At 41.6% G+C, this 27,389-nt stretch overlaps 1 protein-coding gene across 3 annotated transcripts; it reads left to right on the top strand.

The window, feature by feature from the left end:
- The first annotated feature begins 19,120 nt into the window (after positions 1-19,120).
- On the top strand, positions 19,121-25,862 carry plek (pleckstrin). 3 transcript variants are annotated; one of them, XM_071379983.1, is made up of 11 exons: positions 19,121-19,388; positions 19,863-19,983; positions 20,184-20,318; positions 22,153-22,308; positions 22,487-22,668; positions 22,811-22,902; positions 23,061-23,245; positions 23,491-23,595; positions 24,036-24,119; positions 24,333-24,405; positions 24,542-25,862. In XM_071379983.1, exons 3-11 carry the CDS (start codon positions 20,304-20,306, stop codon positions 24,679-24,681), a joined length of 1,032 nt encoding a protein of 343 aa, XP_071236084.1. In that variant the 5' UTR covers positions 19,121-19,388; positions 19,863-19,983; positions 20,184-20,303; the 3' UTR covers positions 24,682-25,862. The 3 variants fall into 3 exon arrangements, with proteins under 3 accessions (XP_071236084.1, XP_071236083.1, XP_071236082.1); XM_071379982.1 differs by having other exon boundaries at positions 19,841-19,983; XM_071379981.1 differs by lacking the exons at positions 19,863-19,983; positions 20,184-20,318.
- The last annotated feature ends 1,527 nt before the right edge of the window (positions 25,863-27,389 follow it).

The raw sequence follows: 27,389 nt of genomic DNA, 5'->3' as shown, positions 1-27,389 counted from the left end.
AACAGATCAAGCATTTATTGTGGACCTGTGATTAATTTTATCTCTATTTCTGCTTTTTGTGACTGCTATATTTCGCTGGAAAAATGGCTGTGCTTATTGTGGTTTGGTGGTGACCTAACATAATCGTTTGTAGTCCTTTCGCTGAAAAGCGAAAGCATGCTTATTTATAAAACCCTCTTAGGCCTCACTTCCCCCATCTGAGATATCTACAGCAGCCCGCCTTCTTATACAACACCCGCTCTACCTGTCACATTCTGTTAAAGGTCCCCAAAGCACACACATCCCTGGGTCGCTCCTCTTTTCAGTTCGCTGCAGCTAGCGACTGGAATGAGCTGCAACAAACACTCAAACTGGACAGATTTATCTCAATTGCTTCATTCAAAGAGTTGTCTCCACCTTCTTGACCTTTGTGCTGTTGACTGTGCCCAATAATGTTTGTACCATGTTTTGTGCTGCTACCATGTTGTGTTGCTACCATGTTGTGTTGTTATGTGTTGCTGCCTTGCTATGTTGTTGTCTTAGGTCTCTCTTTAAGTAGTTTTGTGTTGTCTCTCTTGTTGTGATGTGTGTTTTGTCCTATATTTATATTGTATTTATTTATTTATTTTTAATCCCATGCTCCCGTCCCCGCAGGAGGCCTTTTACTTTTTGGTAGGCCAACATTGTAATTAATAATTTGTTCTTAACTGACTTGCCTAGTTAAATAAAGGTTAAATAAAAAAACGAAATAAAATTCTCATGAGATTTTAGGAAGATTGTTCAAATGGTCGCCTTTTTCTCTCATGCGGCCAAAACTGAACAGCGTGAGCCACTTGGCATAATATGTGCTTTGTGTCACGCCCTGACCATAGTTTGCTTTGTATGTTTATATGTTTCGTTTGGTCAGGGTGTGATCTGAGTGGGCATTCTATGTTGTATGTCTAGTTTGTCTGTTTCTGTGTTTGGCCTGATATGGTTCTCAATCAGAGGCAGGTGTTAGTCGTTGTCTCTGATTGGGAACCATATTTAGGTAGCCTGTTTTGTCTTTTGGTTTGTGGGTGTTTGTTTCCATGTTAGTGTTTGTTCGCCACACGGTACTGTTTCGTTTGTTTACATCGTTTATTGTTTTGTTTAGTGTTCTGAGTTTAATTAAAAACATCATCATGAACACTTACCACGCTGCGCTTTGGTCCTCCTCTCTTTCTCCCGAAGACGATCGTTACACTTTGACTGAAACAAAACACAGATATGCTACAGTTTGTTAACATAATCTGCTCTAAGGTTTGCTCACTGTGCACCGCTGCCATTTAAGATGAGGGAGGACAATATTTTTTATTTTATGAGCATGGCCTTATTTTTATTACAGCATATTGGATGACTGCCAGTCATATTCAATTCACCCAGCTCAATGTGTAAGGGTTGCGGAACTGGTGGCAGTGAAGTCATACGCAGGAATAGCAGAGATAGGTAATAGCCGGAGCAGTTTCATTACAAAACCCACGGCAATACAAAACTAACCTACATGGGTACAAAACCCAACGTGCACCAGTAACATAGTGTACAAGCACTTACAAACAAACAATTCCACACAAGGACATGGGGGGAACAGAGGGTTAAATACACAACAATTAATGATGGAAATACCAATTACAGGTGTGTAAGAAAACAAGACAAAACAAATGGAAAATGAAAAATGGATCGACGATGGCTAGAAGACCGGTGACGCCGACCGCCGAACACCGCTCGAAGGGGAGGAAACGACTTCGGTGGAAGTCGCTTTCCACACTCTTGCTTGCATCTAGCTGATCTAGGGTGTAATCATTAGTCCAACAGTTTCAAATAAGAGTTTCTATTGGACAAATTCAGGTATGTTTATCCCCGTTTCATTCCGTTTGCTTCTGTTTATGAAACATTTTTCAACAGAATCGGCGGAATGAATACACCCCTGATCAGCCGCAGACACAGTTCACTTTCATAGCAGCCACATACAAACATCATGATCACTTTGCTCATTGTATAATCCTTCTCGCATCTACGCGCATTCCTCCCACCATTTCCCTTCACTTGTGTACTTCAGTACACAACACAATAGCTGTCTGTGATCAGGCAAAAAAAACTCTCCAAGCCAAGCCTTCATACCATAATTGCTAAACATTACACACAGCCTACATCGTTACTAGAACAAATACAGGTAAACCTGCTACAATCATGCAGTACAGAGTACAGCAAGCAGTTTAGCAATTACACCGGCGTTCACCTTGACTTCCATTGTTGGATAACCATAGCCAGCTGGCTAACATTGCAACCATCTCTGTTTGAGCCGGGTGTTTGAGTGGACTAAACTAGCTAGCTGCTAGCTAAGTGAAAGTGGAAAAAAATACAACGAAATTTTGCTTGTTCTCTCTCGCTCTTGCTTCTCCTTCATTTATCCTTCATCTCCACTGGGATTCTCTGCCTCTAACCCTGTTACAGGGGCTGAGTCACTGGCTTGCTGGTGCTCTTTCATGCCGTCCCTAGGAGGGGTGCGTCACTTGAGTGGGTTGAGTTACTGACGTGATCTTCCTGTCTGGGTTGGCGCCCCCCCTTGGTTTGTGCTGTGGTGGAGACCTTTGTGGGCTATACTCGGCCTTGTCTCAGGATTGTAAGTTGGTGGTTGAGGATTTCCCTCTAGTGGTGCGGGGGCTGTGCTTTGGCAAAGTGGGTGGGGTTATATCCTTCCTGTTTGGCCCTGTCCGGGGGTTTCTTCGGATGGGGCCACAGTGTCTCCTGACCGCTCCTGTCTCAGCCTCCAGTATTTATGCTGCAGTAGTTTATGTGTCGGGGGGCTAGAGTCAGTTGGTTACCTGGAGTACTTCTCCTGTCTTATCCAGTGTCCTGTGTGAATTTAAGTATGCTCTCTCTAATTCTCTCGTTCTCTCTTTCTCTCTGAGAACCTGAGCCCTAGGACCATACGTCAGGACTACCGGGCATGATGACACCTTGCTGTCCCCAGTCCGCCTGGCCTTGCTGCTATTCCAGTTTCAACTGTTCTGCCTGCGGTTACGGAACCCCTACCTGTCCCAGACCTGCTGTTTTCAACTCTTAATGATCGGCTATGAAAAGCCAACTGAGATTTATTCCTGATTATTATTTGACCATGCTTGTCATTTATGAACATTTTGAAAATCTTGGCTCTCTCTAATTCTCTCCTTCTCTCTTTCTTTCTCTCGGAGGACCTGGGCCCTAGGACCATGCGTCGGGACTGCCGCCCGTGGGTACTCCTTGCTGTCCCCAGTCCGCCTGGCCTTGCTGCTATTCCAGTTTCAGCTGTTCTGCCTGCGGTTATGGAACCGCCACCTGTCCCAGACCTGTTGTTTTTCAACTCTTGATGATCGGCTATGAAAAGCCAACTGAAAATTATTCATGATTATTATTTGACCATGCTTGTCACTTATGAACATTTTTGAACATCTTGGCATAGTTCTGTTATAATCTCCACCCGGCACAGCCAGAAGAGGACTGGCCACCCCTCATAGCCTGGTTCCTCTCTAGGTTTCTTCCTAGGTTTTGGCCTTTCTAGGGAGTTTTTCCTAGCCACCGTGCTTCTACACCTGCATTACTAGCTGTTTGGGGTTTTAGGCTGGGTGTCTGTACAGCACTTCGAGATATTAGCTGATGTACGAAGGGCTATATAAAATTGATTGATTGATTTATGAAGAAATTCATTTGTTAAAAACTGTTGAACTTTTGTCTTTCTCTCTCTTTGAATGAACTACTCATCACATTTAGCTAGCTAGCTGTAGCTTATGATTCATACTCTGAATCCTTTGTTTGGGTGGACAACATGTCAGTTCACGCTGCAAGATCTCTAATAGGTTGGAGAACATTCTCCGGAAGTTGTCATAATTACTTGTAAGTCTATGGAAGGGGGTGAGAACCGTGATTCTCCTATGTACCCAGAGGATGGAATCTAGCTGGCCTCCGGCTACACCGTGATGCTACCCCAGAGAGTGCTGTTGAGACTACTTGTCACGCCCTGACCATAGAGAGCTTTTATTCTCTATGGTGGTTAGGTCGGGGTGTGATTTAGGGTGGGTCATCTAGGTGTTTATATGTCGATGTTGGCCTGTTATGGTTCCCAATCAGAGGCAGCTGTTTATCGTTGTCTCTGATTGGGGATCATATTTAGGCAGCCATTTCCCCTTGGTGCTTTGTGGGATCTTGTCTAGGTATAGTTGCCTGTGAGCACTACTCTGAGCTTCACATTTCGTTTGTTCGCTTTATTGTTTTTGTTATTTGAGTTCTCTCTTCCTAATAAAAAGGATGGAAACATACCACGCTGCATTTTGGTCCACTCCTTATGATGATCATGACACTACTGAAGCATACATTATTTGGTGACGTGAATATATTTACAATAGTTTTAAATTATTCACTATTTTAAATTTTATGAAATTCACTGAGGATGGTCCTCCCCTTCGTCCTCTGAGTAGCCTCCACTACAGTACATAATTCAAAACAACACTGTAGCCTACTTCGAAGCAACACTGTACATTTTATGTTGACATTTTAGCAGATGCTCTTATCCAGTACGACTTCCATCTTAAGATAGCTACGTGAGACAACAACATACAGTATCACAGTGTCATGACTAGCCTGTTCGGATCAGGTTACCATGGACCACACTCCTACAAGAGACATCTCTCACACCCGCCAGAGGGGGAGAGATTGAGAGGAATGGAGGTGGGGGATTTTATGACAACCTCACGCCCATTGTAAATCTTAAGGCAGCAGACAAAATCCATTTGGCCTCTCACTGTGGAGGAATGGAATGTATGATGGGCCTATGGAGAACCTACCTCAGAACAGTAACATGCAATAAATGGACTTTGGGACAATATGTTTCGTCAGCCAAAATGCTAGTAATGACGACAGATGGAATATGAAAATGAATATCGTTTTTGTTATGTTATTAAATGTTTGCATACTGTACATTGTGTGGAAAATGTCCAGATCAAAGAGAATGTTTTTACAAAGATGAAATGTGAACTTAATTGTCTAAATTGGATCTGAGTAAAATCCAGACCTTGTCTCGTAACTAGTTACACCCAGAGAACAAGCCCTAAAGGCGGAAACGCCCATTTCTGACCCAAGGGTATAAAACATGTGAGTAAAGAATTAACATCATGACTAGGTGAACAAGCGCTGCAGCCAAGATCTGAGTAGTCACCGACCCCAAAACATAACACGAGGTTAAAGAAGACAAAGGATCCTTTTAACAATCTATGCTACGTCTGTGTCTAAGAGGGTGAAGTCAAGCATGATCACCCGGTTATTCTCTCCAAGGAATCTACTCTGCTTTCATTCCCACGCTGGAACTACCTATATGGCTGATTAGCCGTCCTCAGAAGACCCCTCTTTCAGAACAAAGGCGAGGAAACAGACCACTAAGAGAAAGGACACTGACATCATACTGACAATCAGAGAGTTACACCCGGTAACAACAGAAGTGTCGCCATCAGAGGAGAAGTCGGAACTCGGTTCACGAGGAGATACCCCATCGGAGACCTTCGACATTGTAACGGCAGTCTAAGTCGTCCTCCTCCTCAGACGAGGAGAGGCGAGAAGGATCGGAGGACCAATGTACAGCGTGGTAAGTTTCCATGATTTAATAATAAGAAAACTAGACAAAATACAAAACAACAAACGTACTAACCGTCACAGTCCCGTGTGGCACAAACACTGACACAGGAAACAGACAAACTAGACACACAACATAGAATGCCCACCCAGCTCACGTCCTGACCAACTCTAAAACAAGCAACACACATAAGAACTATGGTCAGGACGTGACAGTACCCCCCTCCTGAGGTGCGGACTCCGAACGCACCCCTAAATCTCAAGGGGAGGGTCTGAGTGGGCATCTGTCCGCTCCGGCGCAGGACGAGGACACCACTCCACCATTGTCTTTGTCCCCCTCCTTAGCGTCCTTTGAGTGGCGACCCTCGCCCCCGACCCTGGTCTAGGAACCTTCACAAAGGTCCCCCCTAGATAGAGGAGACAGCTCAGGACAGAGAGGTAGCTCAGGACAGAGAGGTAGCTCAGGACAGAGGGGCAACTCCGGACTGAAGGGCAGCTCCGGACAGAGAGGCAGCTCTGGACTGAAGGGCAGCTCCGGACTAATGGCAGCTCCGGGCTGAGGGGCAGCTCATGACTGGAGGGCAGCTCATGACTGGAGGGCAGCTCATGACTGGAGGGCAGCTCATGACTGAAGGGCAGCTCATGACTGGAGGGCAGCTCATGACTGGAGGGCAGCTCATGACTGGCGGGCAGCTCATGACTGGAGGGCAGCTCATGACTGGAAGGCGGCTCTGGCGGCTCCTGACTGGCTGGCGGCTCTGGCGGCTCCTGACTGGCTGGCGGCTATGGCGGCTCCTGACTGGCTGGCGGCTCTGGCGGCTCCTGACTGACGGACGGCTCTAGCGGCTCCTGACTGACGGACGGCTCAGACGGCGCTGGGCAGGCAGGCAGCTCAGACGGTGCTGGGCAGGCAGGCAGCCTAGACGGCGCTGGGCAGGCAAGCAGTGCAGGCGGCGTTGAGCAGACGAGCAGTGCAGGCGGCGTTGGGCAGACGGCCGACTCTGACCTGCTGAGGCGCACAGTAGGCCTGATGCGTGGTGCCGGAACTGGTGGTACCGGACTGGAGACCCGCACCTCAAGGCTAGTGCGGGGAGCAGGAACAGGGCACACTGGACTCTCGAGGCGCACTATAGGCCTGGTGCGTGGTACCTGCACTGGTGGTACCGGGCTGAGGGCACGCACCTCAGGGCGAGTGCGGGGAGAAGGAACAGTGCGTACAGGGCTCTGGATACGCACAGGAGGCTTGGTGCGTGGTGTAGGCACTGATGGTACTGGGCTGGGGCGGGAAGGTGGCGCCGGATATACCGAACCGTGCAGGCGTACTGGCTCCCTTGAGCACCGAGCCTGCCCAACCTTACCTGGTTGAATGCTCCCCGTAGCCCGTCCAGTGCGGGGAGGTGGAATAACCCGCACTGGGCTGTGTTGGCGAACCGGGGACACCATGCGTAAGGCTGGTGCCATGTACACCGGCCCGAGGAGACGTACTGGAGGCCAGATATGTTGAGCCGGCTTCATGGCACTTGGCTCAATGCTCAATCTAGCCCGGCCAGTGCGGGGAGGTGGAATAACCCGCACCGGGCTATGCACACGTACAGGAGACACCGTGCGCTCTTCCGCATAACACGGTGACTGCCCGTACTCCCGCTCTCCACGGTAAGCATGGGAAGTGGGCGCAGGTTTCCTACCTGCCTTCGCCACACTACCCTTTAGCCCCCCCCCAAGAAATGTTTGGGATTTCTTCTCGGGTTTCCGTGCTAGCCGCGTACCTTCATAACGCCGGTTCCTCTCTCCGGTTGCCTCTGCTCTCCTAGCTGCCTCCAGCTGTTCCCATGGGAGGCGATCCTTTCCAACCTTAGCCCAGGGTCCTTTACCGTTCATAATTTCCTCCCATGTCCAGGAGTCCTGTGTAGTGGGCCGCTGCTACTGCCCGTAGCCACGCTGCTTGGTCCGAGTTAGGTGGGTGGTTCTGTAACGGCAGTCTAAGTCGTCCTCCTCCTCAGACGAGGAGAGGCGAGAAGGATCGGAGGACCAATGTACAGCGTGGTAAGTTTCCATGATTTAATAACAAGATAACTAGACAAAATACAAAACAACAAACGTACTAACCGTCACAGTCCCGTGTGGCACAAACACTGACACAGGAAACAGACAAACTAGACACACAACATAGAATGCCCACCCAGCTCACGTCCTGACCAACTCTAAAACAAGCAACACACATAAGAACTATGGTCAGGACGTGACAGACATGTAATTACATCATTATATTCTGACCTATAAGTGCGGCAGTTCGGGGCAAGGTTAGGGTTAAACTAAGCATAGTTTACAAATGTACCCAAGTGTGCTTTTCCCTCGTGTACTCCCTCTTTCTCTCTCTTTTGAAATCCCCATTTTGTGTAACACGTGTCATATTATGTTGGCCCGCTAGGGACCTGTTTCATTATAATATGTTCTAATCAATAGCCTAGACTGTGTGTATGTGTATCTTATATTATAATTTTAGCTTGTTAGTAAATAAATAATCAACTCAATTGGTGTGGTACGGATTTATTTACTGGGACTCGGGTTTGTGCAGATTCCCGTATTATCCGACGTTCAGAATGAGACTGTATAGGAAATTAATTAATTAGCGACTGTTGTAAAATCGATATTCTAATGTTTTTGAGTTAATTTGAGAAATAGAAACTCAATAAAAACAAACTTTCCCATGGTTCCCCAGGTTACTGAGTTAATAATTACCTATTATATTATAAACAGTTAATCATTTGATGAACAGCAGTCCTCACATTAATCAATCCAACGTCACGACAACAGTCATTGTAAGTAAATTTTTCCTCAATAAAGTAGCTATCAGCAAAGTCTATGCAAGTAAGTTTCAAGTTCAAGTCAGATTACAAGAAGATCTAAATGCATATTCCCAGGAAACTGATCAAATGGTTTGCATGCAGATGCTTAATGGAAGTTTCACCAGTAAAAGATGAATAATTATCATTCACGATTGACAGTGAGAAATGTGAAGAGACTGGGAGGGTGACCTCATAATGTGTGTGTAAAGTAGAAGTAATAAAACATAATCAGAACATTATACAAATCTTGGGGAAGAGGGTTCCATGGGGGCGAGACGGGAGCGAAATGGGGGCTGAACGGGGTGGTTACCTTCAGATCTACAGCCACTGCCAATAAATAAACATTAATATCAATATCAGCTCAAGCAATCCCATACTCATTAGGCTATCATTTTGGCCAAGCTGGTCTACCAGCTAAAACATATTTCCACCAGCATGACCAGACTGGTATAACTGCTCAACCATATTTCCACAATCTTAACCAAGCTGGACCTCGTTTCCCAGAACTTTTGTTCTGGGAACGTTATAGAAGAACCTTCTAACGATGTATCTTTAGTAGCCACGGTGTTTCCCAGAGCCTTCGTTAGTAACGTGGCTCTTAAAAACCTTTGCACGTCTAAGAACTACAACAATCTCTGAAACTGGAAACACTTATCTCCCTCACTAGCTTTAAGCACCAGCTGTCAGAACAGCTAACAGATTACTGCACCTGTACATAGCCCATCTATAATTTAGCCCAAACAACTACCTCTCCCCCTACTGTACTTATTTATTTATTTATTTTTGCTCCTTTGCACCCCATTATTTCTATCTCTACTTTGCATATTATTCCACTGCAAATCTACCATTCCAGTGTTTTACTTGCTATATTGTATTTACTTCGCCACCATGGCCTTTTTTTTTGCCTTTACCGCTCTTATCTCACCTCATTTGCTCACATTGTATATAGACTTATTTTTCTACTGTATTATTGACTGTATTGTTGTATGTGTCGAACTGCTTTGCTTTATCTTGGCCAGGTCGCAATTGTAACTGAGAACTTGTTCTCAACTTGCCTACCTTGTTAAAAAAAAGGTGAAATAAAAAATAAAATAAAATGTGCAGTTGCAAACTGTAGACTAGCTTTTTTATAGCGGTTTTGGAGCAGTGGCGTCTTCCTTGCTGAGCGGCCTTTCAGGTTATGTCGATATAGGTCTTGTTTTACTGTGGATATAGATACTTCGTACCTGTTTCCTCCAGCATCTTCACAAGGTCCTTTGCTGTTGTTCTGGGATTGATTTGCACTTTTCGCACCAAAGTACGTTCATCTCTGGGGGACAGAACGTGTCTCCTTCCTGAGCGGTATGATGGCTGTGTGGTGTCGTGGTAATTTCCTGTATTACTCAATGATGAGAGAGCCAACCACACACAAGTCAGAGTTATATTATGAAGTCCATCTTTAATATTATATGAGCTTCACCATAGCCCTTTTTGGATCTCAGATCAATTCAGTGTCTATAAATGAATTTTCTGAGAGTGTCTACAAAACAATTCTTAGTATCATTTATAGCCAAGATACACCCATCTCAACTGACAAAGAACCTTTTACTTGAAAGAGGAGTATCCCATAGCTAGATAGCATTAGCTATAAATTATCGTTCAGTTTGGTCTCCTAAGACGAGGTTTCAATCTCATGCTTGGTACCAAAACATTACCAAACAGAATTGTCAATTCTAGATACTCCCATCAAAAATACACCCCCTCCTGGATAAGCTCAGAAAAGACAGTGAGCCTCTTAGGTCATATACTAGGTCAAGATAAGGGCAACCTCAGAGGGGACATACAATGGTTCCAGACACTGCCATACTCCTTCCCCCAATGAGAAAAGTAGGGAGTGACTGGCATACAGACATTGTATGAGATAACTAACTGGTTCCCCATTAATAACGCCATCCCTGCACATGGTTTAGGAATAGTTACAGACACATTCCCATAAGAAGACAATGTTCCATTCTGTCCTCCTCCCCTTCTGATATTCTACATAGCACCACATGGTTTAACAGATACATTGACATATGAAGACAAGCCTGACCTCTCCCCTCTCTGGGCCCCAAGTGACTAAGCCCTAGCTCAGAACTGGAAAATGCACTGTCAACCCTAGAGTCCAAAGGGAACCATTCTATTGACAAGTCTCTCACAAGCATATGATGAAAATAAAATCGTATCTATCTATGTTACCTAACTAATTATGATTCAGCCACGACAGTGGTCCCATAGTGTTTATACTTGCGTACTATTGTTTATACAGATGAACGTGGTACCCTCAGGCGTTAGGAAATTTAGGACTTGCGGAGGTCTACAATGTTTTTTCTGAGGTCTTGGCTGATTTCTTTTGATATTCCCATAATGTCAAGCAAAGAGGCACTGAGTTTGAAGGTAGGCCTTGAAATACATCCACAGGTACACCTCCAATTGACAAAAATTGATGTCAATTAGCCTAACAGAAGCTTTTAAAGCCATGATATAATTTTCTGGAATTTTCCAAGCTGTTTAACGGCACAGTCATCTTAGTGTATGTCAACTTCTGAGCCACTGGAATTGTGATACAGTGAATTATAAGTGAAATAATCTGTCTGTAAACAATTGTTGGAAAAATTACTTGTGTCATGCACAAAGTAGATGTCTTAACCGACTTGCCAAAACTATAGTTTGTTAACAATACATTTGTGAAGTGGTTGAAAAACTAGTTTTAATGACTCCAACCTAAGTGTATGTAAACTTCCGACTTCAACTATATATTGTTGTTGATAGAATATTGAATTTGGCCTTTACTACTATTGCCAATAGAAAAGCATTGAATAACACATTCATAAATGGCAACAAAAAAATCTGTCCAAAGATTTATTTGAAGGAATAAGGTTTTGAAGTGTCTGACCTAAATCTTATATTTCATTTTTTTGGACACATATTTTACCCCATTTTATTTTGGCACAAAACTACCTCCATACTTCCATTCATTTGTATGAGTTACCTTCAGGCAAGTCCCGTGACAGATGTGGAGGCCTTGATGGTCTCATCTTTCCATAGAGTGGTCATATTAGTTAGTAGGCCAAACCGTTCGGGTGCTACAGATGTTTATGTGAGAAGATAGATTTTAGGGATGTCTCCTGGTCTGACAAACAGCGCTGTAGCTCTGCCACTTTAGCGGGTGGATTGAGACGCAGCCCATGCAAAACAACTGATATCTCCATCTTAAACTGATGGAGATTTGGGTGATTTTAAAAAATTATGTTATTTTGACTGACACACAGATGCGTCAATAGACTCTTAATTTAACCTAGAATCCTTAGTTGCAACATCCATTTGTTAACTTATAAAATAATGTTATTGATTCTAGAAGAAAATTCCTTATAAATGTCTCATGCGCTTATTTCAACTGTCGTACCCCATCAGAACCCAAAATTTGCCTCAAAACATAGTTAAAACCTCTTGACACTACAGGGGGTGCTGTTTCAACTTGGACATTTATCGTTCCCAAATTAAACTGCCTCGTACTCAATTCTTGCTCGTACAATATGCATATTATTATTACTATTGGATAGAAAACAATCTCTAGTTTCTAAAACCGTTTGAATTATGTCTGTGGGTGAACCAGAACTCTTTCTGCAGCGAAATTCATGACAGGAACTGCGAAGGTCTGAAAACGAGGCTCTGTTCTCAGATCAGTTTAAAGCTCTGTATGTATCCTATGGGTCGACATGAACTGCACCCGCCTTCCCCTGGATGTCAGTAACCAATGAGAAGTGGAATGGAGTTTCTACATAGTTCTCAGAGCTTATAAAAGGCCAAGGAACGAAGGGAGCTCTCTTTTCGACGTTCGTCATTGCGAGACCTCAGGATGGCATTTTGAAACGCTCAGTTATCGGCCTTAGCTATATCCGTCTGTAATTTAATTCGATACAGGTGTTAGAAACATCATAACGAAGTTATTTTAAACCGAGTTATATCAGTTTATGCGAGTATATTGCTATTTTCGGAATTTCCTTAGTATTGCGCTTTGAACATTTGTGCATGTTGTGGCCACATAGCTAATGTTAGCTGCTAATTCCGAAGTTGAAGACGACGTTTTACAACCAAGCAACGATTCTTTTGGACAAAGGACCACTTGCCCAAGATTCTGATGGAAGCTCGTCCAAAAGTAAGAGCTATTTATGATGTTATTCCGTATTTATGTGGAAAAATGTAAACGCATTTGTCCGCCATTATTGCGGCACTAGTCTGGCTGTAACGCACACTGTATGTCTAGTAACGTTAATTTTAAAAATCTAACTCAGCGGTTGCATTAATAACTAATGCATCTTTCATTTGCTGTCCAACCTGTATTTTTTTGTCAAGTTTACGATTATTTATTGATTAGATTAGGTGCCTTTCCAAGATGGCGCCGGCCAGAATGCATGACCTGTTGCCACTGATCACATTGTATAACCACGATTTGTGCTGCTAAATATGCACATTTTCGAACAAAACCTATATGCATTGTGTAATATGATGTTACAGGACTGTCATCTGACGAAGTATATCAAGGTTAGTCCAAAATTATATATCTTTTGCTGTATTGTTACGATCGCTAACCTGTGCTGCTGGTAAATTGCTTGTGTTTCTGGATATTGTGCTAAGCTAATATAATGCTATATTGTGTTTTCGCTGTAAAACACTTAAAGAATCTGACATATTGGCTGGATTCACAAGATGTTGGGCTTTCATTTGCTGTACGCTGTGTATTTTTCAGAAATGTTTTAAGATGAGTAATTAGGTATTTGACGTTGGTCTCTGTAATTATTCTGGCAGCTTCGGCACTATTTCAGATTGCAGCTGCAATGTAGAACTGTGATTTATACCTGAAATATGCACATTTTTCAAAAAAAAACATATGCTATACAATAAATATGTTATCAGACTGTCATCTTATGAAGTTGTTTCTTGGTTAGTGGCTATATATATCTTTATTTGGTCGAATTTGTGATAGCTACTGATGGAGTAAAAAACTGGTGGAGTAAAAAAAGTGGTGTCTTTTGCTAACGTGGTTAGCTAATAGATTTACATATTGTGTCTTCCCTGTAAAACATTTTAAAAATCAGAAATTATGGCTGGATTCACAAGATGTGTATCTTTCATCTGGTGTCTTGGACTTGTGATTTAATGATATTTAGATGCTAGTATTTACTTGTGACGCTATGCTAGGCTATGCTAGTCAGCTTTTTTACTGTGGGGGGTGCTCCCGGATCCGGGTTTGGGAGGAATTCGAGGTTAACCCTAATAGCGGCAACATATGTTTTGCTTAAAATTGCCAACGGGCTAATTTTTTACCCCAAATTGGGCATCATTGCAAAGAGACACTCAGTAGAGCAGTACCACTTTTTATTTTATTAACCTTTGTAACACAAGTAAATGGCTTAAATTCCCCCAAAGTAAGCAATTATTAGAAAATGTTCATACATTTATAGTCAAATGTGATCATTTCATTTATGCATTTTTTAAAATAACATTTGTCTGTTATTTATTCAAAGTATTGTGTTTCTGTGATATGCAGAGGCTGAGAAATTGGCAATTGAGCTAATCCTACATACTGGTAGGACCTAAGATGGCCATCAGATTTTAGCTCTATCATTGGGACACTATGGGCTATCAACTCAGTTCCAATTCCATCTGAAAGATGAGACACTCCACTTGGTATAGATACATTTATTTATTTTTGAGTTATATTGGCTGCCATGCCCCCTAGGGGCCAATCTGGGGTGGTTCCATATCTATATCTACTTCTGTGCCAATTGAGGTGGTTGTATCACAGTTTACTATTGAGTCCATATTTTCAGTTTAGTGCTGTAGTATAGAGATTACCTGACATTCCGCCACAGTGTGTTTTTAGTTGGTGCTTTTAGGGTTAAAACTATCATGTTGATATCAGGGATGGTCAGTCCTTGCATGCTCTGTGTATGAATTTGAGTGCTGCTCCAGAGAAGTTCCAGTAGGATTTAATCCTGGAATGAGGTCATTCTGACACATCCTGTATCCTGGAATCTGTATTTAGTTTGAAGGCCCATGGCTGCTGACAGCGGATTCCTACACTGTAGGCTCTCTGTTAACCCCCTACAGAGCCTAAAAGGGCATCAGCATTTACGCAGGTCTGTTTGATTCCAAAAAGTTGAATAGCAGACACAATGTGGGCTCACATTTATTAGAAAAAGCCCAAACTGAAACGACACCATGTGATTCCGCCTCATAAACACAACCTTGTTTAATGTTTCAATGGCCTATGTGCACCGAATACAGAGATGTGGGGAGTATGTTTGTGCACGCTCATCCAGTGCCGGATTACTGAACGGGCACGTAGGACATGTGCCCCGGGGCACCCAACTGCTTTGAGGGATTGGGGGCCCCATGGAGGTCGGGGGCACACAGATAGCAAAATCACCCCATTTTCCAAAATTGCAGACATGCAGACATGCAGAGAATTAAGTTTGGTTACTTCTAAGTAACTTTTGCTTACTCTTGTCATCATATTTGACATTGTGACCTTCCATTATAGAGCTTTGCTTTGGTGTGGATTGATGCCTGTACATTCATATCAGTTGTGTTTCTTCGTTGTATTCACCTTTACTTACTTCTATTGTGAATAGTGTTTCTGTGGACCAAACTATGAGCACACCAGCCTTTGTATTGAATACATGGAATTGGATTGTGATGATACCAATGAATGAACCCTGCACAAAATTTGCTATAAAAAAACAAATCTGGAATAATATTTGATGTGTATGAAATTGTTTGGTGAAATATGCATAAAAGGACAGTATTTGGCCATATTTCTGCACCTTTGGATATATGTACTTTTGATCATCATGATTTAGTGACTGCAAAGAAAATGTATTGATAGTGAGATTTTTAAAAGACAGACTAACTTTCTGTTTAGTCTGCTTGGACTCAAGAGATAAGTATGGTTGGGTTAATCTTTTTGCAGGCAGTCGTGTTCTTTGGATTCATCTATTTTGAATGTATTTATGCTTTGAGAAGGCAACTACATTTTCAAAACTAATTTACTGTTTTGCAAAGGCCACAGAGTTATGTGTCTTGTGAACTCTGTTTTGATAATTGACAATGTTCCCTAAAAAATATTTTACCTAAGCTATTTATGAGTGAATGTTGTGGGGAAAGGGCTCTTGTGTGTGTGTTGGGAGAGGGGGCATGCGGACATGTGAGGGGGCATTAGGGAGCACATAGAGAGAGAAGGAATGAGAGAGGTAGAGAGAGAGAGAGAGAGAGAGGTAGAGAGGTAGAGAGGTAGAGAGAGAGAGAGAGGTAGAGAGAGAGAGAGAGAGGTAGAGAGGTAGAGAGGTAGAGGTAGAGGTAGAGAGAGAGAGAGAGAGAGAGAGAGAGAGAGAGAGAGAGAGAGAGAGAGAGAGAGAGAGAGAGAGAGAGAGAGAGAGAGAGAGAGAGAGAGAGAGAGAGAGAGAGAGAGAGAGAGAGAGAGAGAGAGAGAGAGAGAGAGAGAGAGAGAGAAAGCTTTATCGTGGGAAGCTATCATCAGTTAAGGGTTACCTTCAGCTAAATCTAGTGCATTCTTCTGCAGAATTATTGATGTTTCACAGGTGGCTCACACACAGGAAAGAAGACGTCAAAAACATATTGCTGCATCTTAACATTGATCTTAAGACAAAAATAGTGACTGGTCAACAGAAAGGAACTAGCTAGATAACATGAGTTCCTGAATTGATTATATTTTTGTGCAATATTGTAAATTATTGGAATTGAATGAGGTGACTCGAGAAGGTTGCTTGCTTCGGCACTGGTGAGGAAAAATGTATTGATAGTTTCCTGGTTCTAGACTTTTCTTGTTCTGACAAATCTCCTGAGAAAGAGCCCGGTGACATGTGGTGCACGACCTCTATTCCCACAGCTCTGATCACAGGCCTGTGATTTTAATGGAATCGATATCTGATTCGTCCATGACTTGAATTGCAGGAATATGAACACATTTTGATGAGAATGTTATCAACAGCCAATACTGTATGTTATTGCTTTCCCAAAGTATGTCATGTTGATGTAAAAGTGGCAACTTTTCAAGGTTGAATTGACCGACTGGTGGGCATGGCTTCACATTGAGAGCACAATGCGTCGTCATGTGCAGAAATCAGTTGATAAGTTTGTAACTGTATGAACACAGTTGGAACACTTTTGGATTTGGACAGTTGGATCAATCAAGCTTAAAATGGCATGACCGTTCACATACTGGATCCCTGACACACTTCACTCTTTGGAAAACACATCCGTTATATAGGTTCAAACAACTGTAGACTGTGATTGAAATTTGAAGAGTAGAAGTTCATGAGCACTCAACTCCAAAGGAGGTGTGGAGGAGAAAAAGGGGTTTCATCATGTTTACCACACATTACTCTCAGTTGAACACATCGCCCCCGCACCAGGGTGACAACTAGAACCAGTTCTCTAATGCTACACTACCACAGGATGTGCTGCATGTGCAACATGGTATACCTTCAGCCAAAATTGAAGGGAAATTGAGGGGGAAAAGAAAGTGGAACGGAGAAGATAGGCTAAGAACAAAATGAGTCAGCTTCACCTCTCTTACCAAGCATGTTACATTGAGTCGCTAGAACTATCAACTTTTGGTACCTCACCGTTGAGAAAGGGGACACAAAAAATAAATAAATTGACTCACTAATTTTCAAATGCCCAATAATGGCATTGTCTTCGAAGGGCACTACAGTATAACGCCACTAAGAACTCCTTCCACAAACTCCAAAAACATAAAAATACCCACAAGCATTGAGTATAGCCTTCAGTGGTCACGCCCAACTTCCTATATAGAACTGAATGTCCTCAGTATGCCCCTGGTTTGTTTTCCAGTGAATGAATATTCCATTGCCAGGGAGCAGGGTCATTTTCCAATCACTGCGTCTGAGAGATGAGTCTCAGGGTGGCACTTAATGAAACTCAATCTCCCAAGATTCATCAATAAACTCATCAACATCACCCCTCCTGATGTTTATTTAAAGTAAAGAGTGATTTAAGCCCACAGAATGTACAGTATGTCCTTTGTTCCTTGGCCTCTATTGCGAACGACACAGAGGATGTTCCAGGCTTATAGTCCTTCAGGCTTATAAAGTTAGGATGGTAATCAAAAGGTGACTTATAAACAGAGCAGCTGTTTATTGGAACAACTCTGTAGGTGGATGTATATTTTTGGAGTAGCGTACTATTTTCTCTCTTTTGTGATTTCAACACATTTTGTTTGTCATCAAATATTTCCTCTTTTCACCAGCAGATGCCACTCTTTTTGTATTAAATCTCATTGTACATTTTATGAGCTGCTTATATTTGTATATTGTTGCTGCTTCTCCTTGACACTTTTGTTATTTTGTCCCTTCCTGAAATGTCTGAGCACAATGCAAATATAATGCAGTCAGTGCTCTGCAAATATGCTGTTGTGTTTGCTTTTTTATGCAGGTTGGCATTTATTGTCATGAATCTTGCCCTGGGGGCAGTTCTGTAGAGTGGTCACTAATTGGCACAGCCACAAAATTATAAAATCTGATTTTAAACTTAACCCTAGCCTTAGCCACACTGATAACCATAATGCCTAACCCTAACCTTAAATTAAGACCAAAAAGCTATTTTTTGTTTTCATACATTTTTACGATATAGACAATTTTGCATTTCCACTGGCTTATCTAGCGGAAATTGCTCAGTTCTGCCTCCAGGTCAAGATTCATGACAATAAATGTCAACCTGCCTTTTTTATGTGTATGTGGCGTCCTCTAGAGGGAATTTTACTACCTAACCCTTTAGTTGACTAAAAGCTTACTGGAACTCTGATAGATGAATGTACTTCCCTCAGATTTTTGTAAACATTTTAATGGTAAAGTAACCAATTTTGGAGATAGCAAATACCCTTGTCTAGTCCTGTGGTTAAATTTAAGTTATTACAAGTTCTGTGTAGACTTCTGTAGGAAGATCTTTCAGTAAGTAAATTCAACTGAGACCCAAGGCACAAGTGGCAGCACTTGATAAACTGTGGTAAGGGTAAAGTGAAACCACATCCTGCCAAGATAACGACTCAACTCTGAAGAGCATAGAGGCGGAAAGAATGGAATGTCAGGCCTAACATAATTAGTCAGACGGGGGTCATTGTTTCAGATGGCCCAATATGGCTATTATATATTAATTAGCCTACACACTGATGTGAAAATAAAATCCATACTTGAGTTTACCCATATAATTAACTTGTGTAATTAAGTTTGTGTCTAACTCCCAGTCCACAATACCATGAGAATGGGCTGTTTGAACAGCTTCTGTTGTTGCGAAATTGAGTTTGCAGTGAGTGATTTCAATTAAGCCATGACAGACTTAGACTTATCTTGCGTAATTGTGTCTATCTTTTTCTGCAGCTGAATGGAAAAAGTTTTTGAAGTGGGTGACTGAAATGCTTGTGATTGAAAGGTGGTCATGGGGTTTGTGCTAAGTCGTTGACTTGCGTCATCATGAGTAACCTTGCCTAGACCTAAAAAAAAAAATCAGCCTGTGCCCACATTCTGGAAACTATAGTTTTTTGGTCTAGTGGTATGCATGCTTGACACGGAAATGCAAATTACTGACAACTAAGGTTTGATATAAAACAGTTACACAGGCATTCTCTCTTTGACCAAGAGAATGAGCAACTGTAGCCATCCTTATTTTACTACCACTGAGCAGGAAGAGGAAGCCAAGCAAGCCGCCAGCATTGTGACACACCTAATTCAACTTCCACTATCTCTATCAGCACACAACACTGTAGGTCATATGTGAGGGGGGTGAGTGTTCCTCTTGTGTCTGCATCAGTTACTCAGACACAGACACCAGCAGCTAGAGGTCATGGAGCCAAAACAGATCAAAGAGGGATATCTGGTCAAAAAGGTAAGGGTGATAAAGGAAAATATCTTCCTGTCAAATAACATTGATTAGTGTATGTCTTTGTGTTTACCTTGGGCCAGACTTTAATATTGTAAATGTGCTGTTGACAGCTTAGTTACTAGGCGATAGATTATCTCACATTTGAGAGGGTTAGGGACAAGATCCTTCGATGGAGACGATGACAAAGAGTTAGCAACATCAAGTCAGCTGGCAATATGTTTGACCAGTTACATGTCCAACTTGAGCTGTCGGTCAAGTGCTTTAAATTAAACTGAAGGTTAGTATAGTAGTTTTAGGACTATTTCCATTTGGCCTTGAGACTTGATCGCTTTGCTCAGTTTAGACATTTAGAGACTGAGAGCAGATATGTTCTGAAACAGAACTGTTTCACCCACAAACCTCATTATCTGAAAATAACTTTGTATTTCTCATGGCCTGACAAATGACTAACACAGATGATGGGTCTCGTCAAAACAGACAGACTCTTAGTCTGTGGTCAGATGACAACGGATAACCCATGATATCACTGGATTAATCAAAATCTAACTTCATCTACTGAATAGAAGATGGTGGAATAATCTTCCCATAAATCTTACAGGTAGAATACACCTCTTCAGAATTGCATAGCTTACAAAGTTTTTATATTTATTCTCGTCAATACCAATGACCCCACCGAATATATTCTTTAAAAAAGTATACTTGGTCATAACAGACTTTATATGGGTAAAACAAAGCTCATAGAATAAAAAGGAACGTTTTACATCTTCCTAAGTCTGAGTGTGCTTTTCAACCTTTCAGACTTTGAATTGTATCTACTCGCCACCCAGGGTGAAGGAACAAGGGGTACATACTGAAGATGTGCATGCTCATCCCCAGAATCTTTTCACGTGTCAATTTACAAAGGAAACAGCTAAGAACATGAACAACTTCATAGTTAAGAACACTATAACAATATGGAAGAAAATGAAATGTATTATACAAGAACCAAAAACATTACCATAATGAACAATCCTTGGATAGCTTTTCAGAATTCACCGATATATTGGTCCACATGAAAGACTAAAGGCATAGAAACCGTAAATGACTTGGTAACAGGAAATGCACGTATTTCCATGACAGAATTAAAATGCAATTTTGGACTGACCAATGTAGATATTTTCAAATACATGCAACAATCAAAGTTTTTTATCAAGTCATTTCGATTTGAAATCTTTTGGACATCAGAGAAATCTTGAGGGAATCCTATTTGAGTCAGAAAAGGATATTCATATGATAGGTGAGATATACAAAACCTTGCAGAGAGCATATTCAAATGACAGTCTCTTAGAAAAAAAAATCTATTGGAACCAAGACTTAAAAAAACTGATATTGGCACAAGATGGAGGGAATGTTGGAACATAACTAACAAAATGACAGTTAACTAAAATGTATGCTTAATCCAGTATAAACAAATGTATAGAATGTATAGCACAAGAGACAAAATTCACAAATTCTACCACACAATGGCAGAGTCATGTCTTAAGTGTAAAACTAACAATAACTCAATAATCCACGCCTTCTGGGAATGCTATGGCCGGAGTTAGAAAGTTGGCTTTATTAAAATGTAAATATACTGTTAATCTGTCTGTCTGCATATTTAAATGACATGGCATATGAGAGCAGTGAGATACCCTATGGTTTGGATGATAATTTTCTCGTCAATCATCTAGAAAACTGTATACTTAAAAATTGGAAATCAACCAATCCTTCATCATTAACACAATGGAATGGTCAAATGCTTTATTATCTAAATGTTGAAAGTGTGTGGGCGACGGAGAGAAACAAAATGGAGCAGTTTGAGGCCATGTGACAGAGAGTAATGCGGGCACTAGAGATGTGAGCATGTGGGTCTGGGCAGGTGTGATGTTGTGGATGTTTGTGAGGCTCTTTATTTTGTCATTTGTATGTGTACGTTTTGTTTTGTTTGTAATTCTTACAAAAGAAAAATGAATAGAACATGATTTTGTCATGTCACATACTATACTGTTCTTCACATATAAACTTTTGCCTGAGCTATATTCTTATGCGCTCCAATCTTTATCAGTTGTTCAGTATCATTGGAACATATTCTTAGAACTATAAGTAGTGCCTGTGATAGCTCTGTGGGGAACTCTCTGTGGTGAACAACAACAATCAACAAAGTGAAGGGAAACTGCAACGAGAACATTTCACATAAAACTAAGTATTTGTATTTATGAATATGTTATTTATGGTGTGTTTTGCCTTTCTTAAGATTTGTTCTCGAGTAACATCCCTCTTTGTGAGGATTGATTAGGCAACATTCACTCACTCACTTCCCATAAATATGTATGCTGAACAGCATTTCTTATGAAAAAGAAAGTCATGTACAGCAGATTCTTAATTTGTATTTATGGAGTAGGGGAAGTTGGGATTGAAATCAAAACACTGCTAGAGGCAGTTGCATTCAAATGCAGAGGTTAATATGTGTTGTTTCATGTATTCCCTCGTCCCAGCCCTCAATATTTGATAAATGCATTGTGTAAATTAAATAAATTTTATGCCCAGCATTCAGGCAAGTCAATTTGGAAGAAAGTCCATTTGGTAACACTTCACATTATGTTTCCATTATACCTGTTTAATAACAATGTAATTTTCTCTAACGCGTTTCTAACTGCATTGTATTTGTTTTGTAGTAACAGAATACCTGTGGTATAGAGACTGATTGATTGATTCTATCAACATATACATTTCTTTCTGTATTGTTCAGGGCACAGTGTTGAACTCGTGGAAGGTGGTGTGGGTGGTGTTGTCTGATGATGGGGTGGAGTTCTTCAAGAGAAAGGCAGACAGTGCCCCCAAAGGAATGATCCCACTCAAGGGAGCTGTTCTGACTAGCCCCTGTCAGGACTTCAGCAAGAGGACGGTAGAGACGCTACTAAATACAAGTACAAGTGTCTATCATTACTGTAGTGCTCCAAACAGTCTAGTTCCTGACCTGACCTCACAATTTTGGCAACATACAAAATTAAATGAAAGTACAATGAAAAACATTCACCCCCCATACATGAAACATGTAATATAACATTGCCATTTTCTTTCAGCTGGTTTTTAAGCTCAGCACGGCCAAGAACCAGGACCATTTCTTCCAGGCCACCCACCTGGAGGAGAGAGAGTCCTGGGTGAAGAACATCAAGAGGGCCATTACCTGTCTGCAGGGGGGTGTAAAGTTTGCCAGGAAGTCGACACGGAGGTCCATTCGCCTCCCTGATACCATCAACCTCAGGTAGGACCTCTGACTTGTCTTACTTACCACCTATGATCCACAATACGCTTGCAGGAGCTACATTCATGTCTTCGGAACTATAGCCATCATTCACTTGATAACTTTCTAAGTATTGTCTGCTTTGTTGTCTGCCTTATCTCAGTGAGCTATACATTCTAATGAGAGACCAGGAGAATGGGGTCAAAGAGCAGAAGCTGGAAAAGGAGAAGAGAGTCTACAATCACTGCTTCACAGGTATAGTAGTACATATAGGGACTTGGGTGACAGTGGATTTCCTTTAAATTTGTATGTATCCAGGTCAGACTAAAGGGAGCCTTATTAAGCCATTGAGTCTCACTCACTGAGTCACATTACGATAGATCAAACCAGCTTTGATTCTCTTCTTCATGCAGGTGGTACGGTGGTGGACTGGCTGATCTCTAAGGACAAGGCCAGGAACAGGCCTGAGGCTCTGATGTTGGCTACAGGACTCCTGAATGAAGGATTCTTACAGCCCGCTGGGGACGTGTCCAAAGAGGGGGTCGAGGGAGGGGCAGTGTCCACCGTCCTCGATGAGCCAAATGCACTCTACTACTTTGTGAGTGAATGGACTGATTGTTTTTGTTAATCATGTAGCTGTTAGTGTCTATATATTCTTCCATATTTGCTAGAAGATGTGAAGATATGGTGGTCATTGCTAGAAGACCACACAGACGAGGCGATGTTTGAACATTTCTGTCGTTATAAACATACGTATGTAAAAGCTATAATGTAATCTAAGTGAGGATGAGATAAGATAATATTGTATCCTAATGTTTCTTTCCCTTGTATTGTGTGTTGCAGGCAGACAGTGGGTTCTTCTGTGAAGGCTACTCCAGTGATGAAGACGTGATTGTGAAGGAGGAGTTCAGGGGTAACATCATAAAACAGGGCTGCTTACTCAAACAGGTAAGACTGACAACACTGTGTAAATCGATTAAATAAAGAAATTAAATATTTAGTTGATGAACTAATGTGATTATTACCGGATCAGATATTTTGGGATGTACTGAATGATGCTGTATTACATACTTAAGTTAATTAAATGGTTGACAAAATATTATTGTCAGTAAGCATCACTTTCATTTTCAGAATTACAGCTAAGTTCTCTCTTTCACAAAAGATTGAAACATGCATACACTCTTCGAAAAAAATGTGCTTCATCGGCTGTCCCCAGAGTTGGTGGAAAATGAGAGAGCTGTAGGCGGTTTATAAATAGGGCCTTTCGATGAAGGAGGAAGTGAAAGTTCCCCACAGTAATATGTCTGTGGTCGGTTCTGTTTTCACGACTGATAGTGATCAGAATAAGAAGAGCAGACTGCCCGTCATGCTCTCTTTTTTCACCCTAGGGACATCGGAGGAAAAACTGGAAGGTGCGGAAATTCATCCTCCGGAACGATCCTGCTTATATTCACTATTACGACCCCACCAAGGTACAGGATTAGAGAATGGCACCTCACCCAAAATTTGTTTCAATTTCAATATTATTTTTCAAGAACTTAACATGAAAAACATCTTTATCTTTACCTCGCTCTTTTCTAATGTCCATCATTTTTCTCCTTCCTGTCTTTGTCTCTCGCTAATCTGCTCTTTATTTACCCTCAATCCCTATTTCTCTCCCTTCCCCACCCTCACTCTCTCTGTAGGGTGATGAGTACCCTCTGGGCTCTATCCACCTGCGAGGGTCTGTGATCACAGCGGTGGAGTTTGTTCCTGATGGTGAGTTACACTGAACCAAGTCCCACACTAGCTCAGTGTGACTAGGACTATGAAGTGTAATTGCCGTTTCCTGTCAGCAATTCTCTTTTAACTTGTTCTTCAAAACATTTTTCTTCTTCATCTTTTCTCGGCCCAGCCAAGAGGTATGATGTTGATGGGAATCTCTTTGAGATCATCACTTCAGACGAGACACACTATTTCCTCCAAGCGGCTACATCTGAGGAGAGGAATGAGTGGATCAAAGCCATCCACACGGTGTCAAAAACCGGAAAATAATCACAACAGGATCCATAGCTACTCTAAACACCTCACATGAAGGGATATGGAATATGGACGGACATGTTCAAAACATTGTTGCAGAGCCAGAAGGAATCTGAACCGATCTGAATGATCCTAAACTCTGCTTTTACGGTTATTTCAAGAGTTTTAGGTTTTGATATTGTATTTATGTTGAGTGATTATGAATTTCCTCTTCATATAGATCAAATGCTCCCTCACTTGCTTTTCAACATTCAACATGATGCGGGGGCACTCTCACCTTTAGATATATTTATCACAGGCAGGCTGCGAAGAAGGGTGCAATGATCTCTGTGTAGAAAGGTGTGAAGTTCTGTAATGGTTTCTGGTGTGGCCTTCTGCTTTTCCATCCAGCTGCCTGACAAAAATCATTGTCTTACATCAGATAACGTGTTGATTTTGCCTGCACCGGTTGAGGGACGAGCGTCACGGAGGTTTGAAGCCATCTGACGTGAGACAATAGTGAAAAATAGGACAGTTAGAAGAATCTCAACATTCCAGCCAGTTCCTATGACCAAACAAACACTTATCATATCCTGAAAATAATTTCCGAACTCTGAGGACCCGTCACTGTGGTTTCCATGATGTTTCTAACTCATATCACTTGATATACACATGGCTCTGCACATGGCTCTGCACCGGCTGATTGTGGCTGTGTACTAACTTCATTGTCTGTCAAAAAGCCCTTACAGTTCTTTGTTCCACAGTATTACACATGTTAATTAAAGATCTACTCTTTGTCTCCACTTTCCGGTTACTATCAAAAAGTAAATGTCCAAAAAAGAAAGTACTGGTTGTAAAAAATCAAGAATTGTGTGCCTCTATTATTTGACATGCGCCTTTGGTTTTTGACTCTCATGTTTATCTACTCCAACCAGGCATTATGGCATCATGGAAGATGAACTGACTTTCACCAAAAAGCAGCACGTCAAACCTCTCACCTCAGCTAAAGACCACAAATTAAACCATTTATTTTATTTAAACTCAACCTACTCTCCTACACAAACTATTCTTCATACAGTTAACCAGGATTTAGTGCTCAGCGATTAGTGATTTTTGAGGTTGGTTCGATTATTAAAAAATAATCTGTTTTTTAAATTTCAGTTTCTATTATTTGGGTTGAATGCTGTAACACAGAATAAAACAATTAATACAAGTTCCATGATGGTAGTGACTGCCCATTTCTGCTTATCACTTAACAATAATTTATTCACATTACTTTACTTTAATAAAATATTTGAGTTGTTGTATATATTACATTTGCTTTATTTGATGACTATTATTTAATTCCAAGTCATCACTCATCTCTATAGAGCTGCTGCCTGTGCTGTGTGACAAAATCCATATTTTGTAGTTCTTCATAGTAATTAAGGCATACTTTTATGACTGCTGAGTACCAGCTATTAATCACTTAGATCATGTATTTTCAGGCATAAAAAGAAACACACACTGGACCAGTAGATGCAGAATTGTATTATGGTAATTGTAGTTAATTACCACGTCGTGTACACTAAACTTTGTAGAATATTGGCCTGTTGGAAACTACAACTCCCTACTACATATCACATTTCAGGCTGGATCTGATTTATATCTAGAGAAATGTGTGCGTTGAGCTCAGAAAAAAAAATGGACAAAATGGAATTTAAATAATTGAACCAGAAGTTGGTCAATTAGTTGTTTAAAACATTTTAAATAACAGAAGTTTTGGTTAATCGCTCAGCACTACTAGGCTTGCAACACCTGGAAGTTTGTCTGCGTTTTTGGGGGGATGAACACAGGAGGGCACTATATGTCAAAATATGTCACTTTAAACTGTTCTCACCAGCATATCACCTGGTCTCGTGGCACGCACACAGTTACCACTGACACTGGTTAATACAGTCCACTTTGAAAGGTAATGCGATTGCCTAGAATTTGGAAAACACATGTAAAGGTCAGTAGGACGCTGATTAGTCTCACTGGTAAACATATTTAGTCAATATTCCAGGAAAGAAGAACACCCATTGGGATAATAATTAATAACCAGATTGATACCCAGTGTTGACATTACTGTACTAACAATGATGTGTTAAAGATCAGTACATGGCTGATCTTGCTCATGCTACGTAGCATAAACACAGCTGATGATTAGAATGAGTAACAGTGAAGGGCTAGAAGGAAAAAAAATAGTATTAAAGGATGGACACACCAACACCTGCATACACATGGATCTGTTAAGGGTCAGTGGTTCTGCTCTGATCATTTCATTTCTAGACTCCAGACAGCAGACCAGTGATCTTTAACTGAGCCACCTTCTCACCCTTTCCTTATTCAAAGCGAGTAGTCATAATGTGTCCAGTCTTCTTTTCACTCACAGTTAACAGCGCTAAGCCCCTCTGTCTAGGGCTAAATGATGCTGATCCATGTACTTGTGTCCATTCATTAATCTGGGCTTTGAGGCAAAAAACGGTCTGCATGCCAAACCCCTGAATGTTAGCTTGTGTGTAACACCTCAGCTGACTGAGTACCACAGGAGGTTGGTGGCACCTTACTTGGGGAGAACAGGCTTGTGGTAATAACTGGAGCGGAATCAGTGGAATAGTATCAAATACATCAAAAACATGGTTTCCAGGTGTTTGATGCCATTCCATTTGCTCCGTTCCAGACATTATTATGAGCTGTTCTCCCCTCAACAGCCTCCACTGCTG

Source organism: Salvelinus alpinus, chromosome 32, assembly GCF_045679555.1.
Source record: "Salvelinus alpinus chromosome 32, SLU_Salpinus.1, whole genome shotgun sequence".
Classification (NCBI taxonomy): Eukaryota; Metazoa; Chordata; class Actinopteri; order Salmoniformes; family Salmonidae; genus Salvelinus; species Salvelinus alpinus.
This window is presented reverse-complemented; position numbering and strand designations above follow the sequence as displayed.

Coding starts and splice junctions, on each gene's coding strand:
- plek (XM_071379981.1), top strand. CDS start 19,347: ATGGAGCCAAAACAGATCAAAGAGGGATATCTGGTCAAAAAG. Junction 22,669..22,810: donor CCTGATACCATCAACCTCAG/GTAGGACCTCTG, acceptor GCCTTATCTCAG/TGAGCTATACATTCTAATGA. Junction 23,246..23,490: donor CAAATGCACTCTACTACTTT/GTGAGTGAATGG, acceptor TGTGTGTTGCAG/GCAGACAGTGGGTTCTTCTG.